General features: G+C 41.7%; 1 protein-coding gene across 1 annotated transcript in view; it reads left to right on the top strand.

Annotated features, from left to right (window-relative positions):
• The window catches only part of LOC121843743 (kinesin-like protein KIF13A), a 65,763-nt gene that overhangs the window by 54,070 nt on the left and 4,193 nt on the right, over positions 1 to 7,500 (top strand). Inside the window, exon 3 of the mRNA XM_042313540.1 lies at positions 1 to 58. This exon is cut by the window's left edge and continues 3 nt beyond it. Coding sequence (XP_042169474.1) covers positions 1 to 58 — 58 coding nt within the window. The remainder of the gene's footprint in view (positions 59 to 7,500) is intronic.

The raw sequence follows: 7,500 nt of genomic DNA, 5'->3' as shown, positions 1-7,500 counted from the left end.
TTTGCCTTTGACCACTGTTTCTGGTCCATGGATGAGTCCAACATGCCCAAGTATGCTGGTAAGTCACAGACAACAGGTTCAGGCTTAGCTGACTGTTCTGTTCAGATTCACACAGCTACTATGCATCCCAAATGGCACCCTACTCCTTATATAGTGACCCCTATTGGCCCTGGCAAAAAGAAGTGCACTGTATTGGGAATAGGGTGCCATTTGGGATGCAATCCACTGACTGTTGAGGTTGACAGAGATAATCTCTCTATCATCACTAAAGAACACTAAACACAGCCATCTCATCTCATCACTATTTAAAGCCTGTCAGGTGAGGTGAGTCTAGGAATACAGGAGGGAGAGAGAGAGGGTGAGGAGGGAGAGGGTGAGGAGGGAGATAGAGGGAGAGAGAGAGGGTGGGGAGAGAGAGAGGGTGAGGAGGGAGAGAGAGAGAGGGAGGGTGAGGAGGGAGAGGGTGAGGAGGGAGATAGAGGGAGAGAGAGAGGGTGGGGAGAGAGAGAGGGTGAGGAGGGAGAGAGAGAGAGAGAGAGGAGGGAGAGGGTGAGGAGGGAGATAGAGGGAGAGAGAGAGGGTGGAGAGAGAGAGGGTGAGGAGGGAGAGAGAGAGAGTGAGGAGGGAGGGAGAGAGAGGGTGAGGAGGGAGAGAGAGGGTGAGGAGGGGGAGAGAGTGAGGAGGGGAGGGAGGGGTGAGGAGGGGGAGAGAGGGTGAGGAGGGAGAGAGAGGGTGAGGAGGTAGAGAGTGGGTGAGGAGGGAGAGAGAGGGTGAGGGGGAGAGAGAGGGTGAGGAGGGAGAGAGAGGGTGAGGAGGTAGAGAGTGGGTGAGGAGGGGGGGAGAGAGAGGGTGAGGAGGGAGAGAGAGGGTGAGGAGGGAGAGAGTGGGTGAGGAGGGGGAGAGAGGGTGAGGAGGTAGAGAGTGGGTGAGGAGGGAGAGAGAGGGTGAGGAGGGAGAGAGAGGGTGAGGAGGTAGAGAGAGGGTGAGGAGGTAGAGAGAGGGTGAGGTGGTAGAGGTGAGAGGGAGAGGGTGAGGAGGGAGAGAGAGGGTGAGGAGGTAGAGAGAGGGTGAGGAGGTAGAGAGAGGGTGAGGAGGGAGAGAGTGGGTGAGGAGGGGAGAGGGGTGAGGAGGTAGAGAGAGGGTGAGGAGGTAGAGAGAGGGTGAGGAGGTAGAGAGAGGGTGAGGATGGAGAGAGTGGGTGAGGAGGGGGAGAGAGGGTGAGGAGGTAGAGAGTGGGTGAGGAGGTAGAGAGTGGGTGAGGAGGGGGAGAGTGGGTGAGGGAGAGAGTGGGTGAGAAGGTAGAGAGAGGGTGAGGAGGTAGAGAGTGGATGAGGAGGGAGGTAGAGAGAGGGTGAGGAGGGGGAGAGAGGGTGAGGAGGGAGAGAGAGGGTGAGGAGGTAGAGAGTGGGTGAGGAGGGAGGTAGAGAGAGGGGGTGAGGAGGGGGAGAGAGGGTGAGGAGGGAGAGAGGGGTGAGGAGGTAGAGAGAGGGTGAGGAGGTAGAGAGAGGGTGAGGAGGTAGAGAGAGGGTGAGGAGGTAGAGAGAGGGTGAGGAGGTAGAGAGAGGGTGAGGAGGTAGAGAGAGGGTGAGGAGGGAGAGAGAGGGTGAGGAGGTAGAGAGAGGGTGAGGAGGTAGAGAGAGGGTGAGGAGGTAGAGAGTGGGTGAGGAGGTAGAGAGTGGGTGAGGAGGTAGAGGAGGTGAGGAGGTAGAGAGGGTGAGGAGGTAGAGAGAGGGTGAGGAGGTAGAGAGTGGGTGAGGAGGGGAGAGAGGGTGAGGAGGTAGAGAGTGGGTGAGGAGGGGGAGAGAGAGGGTGAGGAGGTAGAGAGAGGGTGAGGAGGTAGAGAGGGGTGAGGAGGGGGAGAGAGGGGAGGGAGGTAGAGAGGGGTGAGGAGGGGGAGAGAGGGTGAGGAGGTAGAGAGTGGGTGAGGAGGGAGAGAGAGGGTGAGGAGGTAGAGGGGTGAGGAGGGGGAGAGAGGGTGAGGAGGTGAGAGTGGGTGAGGAGGGGGAGAGGGGTGAGGAGGGGGAGAGAGGGTGAGGAGGTGAGAGTGGGTGAGGAGGGGGAGAGAGAGGGTGAGGAGGTAGAGAGGGGTGAGGAGGGGGAGAGAGGGTGAGGAGGTAGAGAGTGGGTGAGGAGGTAGAGAGTGGGTGAGGAGGGGGAGAGAGGGTGAGGAGGTAGAGAGTGGGTGAGGAGGTAGAGAGAGGGTGAGGAGGGGGAGAGAGAAGGAAAAACCTACAGTTCAGGGAAGTCCTAGTTTTACATAATGCAAAGTATGTTTTTACAAGCTGCATCTGAACAGAAGAGTTTATGGGACTGAGAACAATAAGTTGTGTGTTTATTTATGTAAGTAGAGACAGAGGGGGAATTATGTCTTTACTGACACAGAAAACATGTTAGTGGCACTAACTAGATAAACATCAGTGGCACTAACTAGATAAACATTAGTGGCACTAACTAGATAAACATTAGTGGCACTAACTAGATAAACATTAGTGGCATTAACTAGATAAACATTAGTGGCACTAACTAGATAAACCTAACTAGATAAACATTAGTGGCACTAACTAGATAAACATTAGTGGCACTAACTAGATAAACCTAACTAGATAAACATTAGTGGCACTAACTAGATAAACATTAGTGTCACTAACTAGATAAACATTAGTGGCACTAACTAGCTAACAATTAGTGGCACTAACTAGCTAAACATCAGTGGCACTAACTAGATAAACATCAGTGGCACTAACTAGATAAACATCAGTGGCACTAACTAGCTAACAATTAGTGGCACTAACTAGCTAAAAATTAGTGGCACTAACTAGCTAAACATGAGTGGCACTAACTAGATAAACATTAGTGGCACTAACTAGATAAACATTAGTGGCACTAACTAGCTAAACATTAGTGGCACTAACTAGATAAACATTAGTGGCACTAACTAGATAAACATTAGTGGCACTAACTAGATAAACATCAGTGGCACTAACTAGATAAACATCAGTGGCACTAACTAGATAGACATTAGTGGCACTAACTAGCTAAACATTAGTGGCACTAACTAGATAAACATTAGTGGCACTAACTAGCTAACAATTAGTGGCACTAACTAGGTAACAATTAGTGGCACTAACTAGATAAACATCAGTGGCACTAACTAGATAAACATCAGTGGCACTAACTAGATAAACATTAGTGACACTAACTAGCTAAACATTAGTGGCACACACTAGATAAACATTAGTGGCACTAACTAGCTAACAATTAGTGGCACTAACTAGATAAACATCAGTGGCACTAACTAGATAAACATCAGTGGCACTAACTAGATAAACATCAGTGGCACTAACTAGATAAACATCAGTGGCACTAACTAGATAAACATTAGTGGCACTAACTAGCTAAACATTAGTGGCACTAACTAGATAAACATTAGTGGCACTAACTAGCTAAACATTAGTGGCACTAACTAGCTAAACATTAGTGGCACTAACTAGATAAACATCAGTGGCACTAACTAGATAAACATCAGTGGCACTAACTAGATAAACATAAGTGGCACTAACTAGCTAAACATTAGTGGCACTAACTAGATAAACATTAGTGGCACTAACTAGCTAACAATTAGTGGCACTAACTAGCTAACAATTAGTGGCACTAACTAGATAAACATCAGTGGCACTAACTAGATAAACATCAGTGGCACTAACTAGATAAACATCAGTGGCACTAACTAGATAAACATTAGTGACACTAACTAGCTAAACATTAGTGGCACTAACTAGATAAACATTAGTGGCACTAACTAGCTAACAATTAGTGGCACTAACTAGATAAACATCAGTGGCACTAACTAGATAAACATCAGTGGCACTAACTAGATAAACATCAGTGGCACTAACTAGATAAACATCAGTGGCACTAACTAGATAAACATCAGTGGCACTAACTAGCTAAACATTAGTGGCACTAACTAGATAAACATTAGTGGCACTAACTAGCTAAACATTAGTGGCACTAACTAGATAAACATTAGTGGCACTAACTAGATAAACATCAGTGGCACTAACTAGATAAACATCAGTGGCACTAACTAGATAAACATAAGTGGCACTAACTAGCTAAACATTAGTGGCACTAACTAGATAAACATCAGTGGCACTAACTAGATAAACATTAGTGGCACTAACTAGATAAACATTAGTGGCACTAACTAGATAAACATCAGTGTCACTAACTAGGTAAACATCAGTGGCACTAACTAGATAAACATTAGTGGCACTAACTAGATAAACATCAGTGGCACTAACTAGCTAACCATTAGTGGCACTAACTAGATAAACATCAGTGGCACTAACTAGATAAACATTAGTGGCACTAACTAGATAAACATTAGTGGCACTAACTAGATAAACATGTAGTGGCACTAACTAGATAAACATTAGTGGCACTAACTAGATAAACATCAGTGGCACTAACTAGATAAACATTAGTGTCACTAACTAGATAAACATTAGTGGCACTAACTAGATAAACATTAGTGGCACTAACTAGATAAACATCAGTGGCACTAACTAGATAAACATCAGTGGCACTAACTAGCTAAACATTAGTGGCACTAACTAGATAAACATTAGTGGCACTAACTAGATAAACATCAGTGGCACTAACTAGCTAACCATTAGTGGCACTAACTAGATAAACATCAGTGGCACTAACTAGATAAACATCAGTGTCGCTAACTAGGTAAACATCAGTGGCACTAACTAGATAAACATTAGTGGCACTAACTAGATAAACATTAGTGGCACTAACTAGATAAACATCAGTGGCACTAACTAGATAAACATTAGTGTCACTAACTAGATAAACATTAGTGTCACTAACTAGATAAACATGTTTGTGGCACTAACTAGATAAACATTAGTGGCACTAACTAGATAAACATTAGTGGCACTAACTAGATAAACATTAGTGGCACTAACTAGATAAACATTAGTGGCACTAACTAGATAAACATTAGTGGCACTAACTAGATAAACATTAGTTTCACTAACTAGATAAACATTAGTGGCACTAACTAGATAAACATTAGTGGCACTAACTAGATAAACATTAGTGGCACTAACTAGATAAACATTAGTGGCACTAACTAGATAAACATTAGTGGCACTAACTAGATAAACATTAGTGGCACTAACTAGATAAACATTAGTGGCACTAACTAGATAAACATTAGTGGCACTAACTAGATAAACATTAGTGGCACTAACTAGATAAACATTAGTGGCACTAACTAGCTAAACATTAGTGGCACTAACTAGATAAACATTAGTGGCACTAACTAGATAAACATTAGTGGCACTAACTAGATAAACATTAGTGGCACTAACTAGATAAACATTAGTGGCACTAACTAGATAAACATAGATAAACAGTGGCACTAACTAGATAAACATTAGTGGCACTAACTAGATAAACATTAGTGGCACTAACTAGATAAACATTAGTGGCACTAACTAGATAAACCTAACTAGATAAACATTAGTGGCACTAACTAGATAAACATTAGTGGCACTAACTAGATAAACATTAGTGGCACTAACTAGATAAACCTAACTAGATAAACATTAGTGGCACTAACTAGATAAACATTAGTGGCACTAACTAGATAAACATTAGTGGCACTAACTAGATAAACATGTTTGTGGCACTAACTAGATAAACATTAGTGGCACTAACTAGATAAACATTAGTGGCACTAACTAGATAAACCTAACTAGATAAACATTAGTGGCACTAACTAGATAAACATTAGTGGCACTAACTAGATAAACCTAACTAGATAAACATTAGTGGCACTAACTAGATAAACATTAGTGGCACTAACTAGATAAACATGTTAGTGGCACTAACTAGATAAACATTAGTGGCACTAACTAGATAAACATTAGTGGCTAACTAGATAAACATTAGTGACTAACTAGATAAACATTTTGTGGCACTAACTAGATAAACATTAGTGGCACTAACTAGATAAACATCAGTGGCACTAACTAGATAAACATTAGTGTCACTAACTAGATAAACATTAGTGTCACTAACTAGATAAACATGTTTGTGGCACTAACTAGATAAACATTAGTGGCACTAACTAGATAAACATTAGTGGCACTAACTAGATAAACATTAGTGGCACTAACTAGATAAACATTAGTGGCACTAACTAGATAAACATTAGTTGCACTAACTAGATAAACATTAGTGGCACTAACTAGATAAACATTAGTGGCACTAACTAGATAAACATTAGTGGCACTAACTAGATAAACCTAACTACATAAACATTAGTGTCACTAACTAGATAAACATTAGTGGCACTAACTAGATAAACCTAACTAGATAAACATTAGTGGCACTAACTAGATAAACATTAGTGGCACTAACTAGATAAACATTAGTGGCACTAACTAGATAAACATTAGTGGCACTAACTAGATAAACCTAACTAGATAAACATTAGTGGCACTAACTAGATAAACATAACTAACTAACTAGATAAACCTAACTAGATAAACATTAGTGGCACTAACTAGATAAACCTAACTAGATAAACATTAGTGGCACTAACTAGATAAACATTAGTGGCACTAACTAGATAAACATGTTTGTGGCACTAACTAGATAAACATTAGTGGCACTAACTAGATAAACATTAGTGGCACTAACTAGATAAACATGTTTGTGGCACTAACTAGATAAACATTAGTGGCACTAACTAGATAAACATTAGTGGCACTAACTAGATAAACCTAACTAGATAAACATCAGTGGCACTAACTAGATAAACATCAGTGGCACTAACTAGATAAACATTAGTGGCACTAACTAGATAAACATTAGTGGCACTAACTAGATAAACCTAACTAGATAAACATTAGTGGCACTAACTAGATAAACATTAGTGGCACTAACTAGATAAACATTAGTGGCACTAACTAGATAAACCTAACTAGATAAACATTAGTGGCACTAACTAGATAAACATTAGTGGCACTAACTAGATAAACCTAACTAGATAAACATTAGTGGCACTAACTAGATAAACATTAGTGGCACTAACTAGATAAACATTAGTGGCACTAACTAGATAAACATTAGTGGCACTAACTAGATAAACATGTTTGTGGCACTAACTAGATAAACATTAGTGGCACTAACTAGATAAACATTAGCGGCACTAACTAGATAAACCTAACTAGATAAACATCAGTGGCACTAACTAGATAAACATCAGTGGCACTAACTAGATAAACATTAGTGGCACTAACTAGATAAACATTAGTGGCACTAACTAGATAAACCTAACTAGATAAACATTAGTGGCACTAACTAGATAAACATTAGTGGCACTAACTAGATAAACATAACTAGATAGTGTCACTAACTAGATAAACATTAGTGGCACTAACTAGATAAACATTAGTGGCACTAACTAGATAAACA

Source organism: Oncorhynchus tshawytscha, unplaced genomic scaffold, assembly GCF_018296145.1.
Source record: "Oncorhynchus tshawytscha isolate Ot180627B unplaced genomic scaffold, Otsh_v2.0 Un_contig_3548_pilon_pilon, whole genome shotgun sequence".
NCBI lineage: Eukaryota > Metazoa > Chordata > Actinopteri > Salmoniformes > Salmonidae > Oncorhynchus > Oncorhynchus tshawytscha.
Note: the sequence above shows the minus strand (reverse complement) of the source record. Positions and strands in the feature narration are given on the sequence as shown.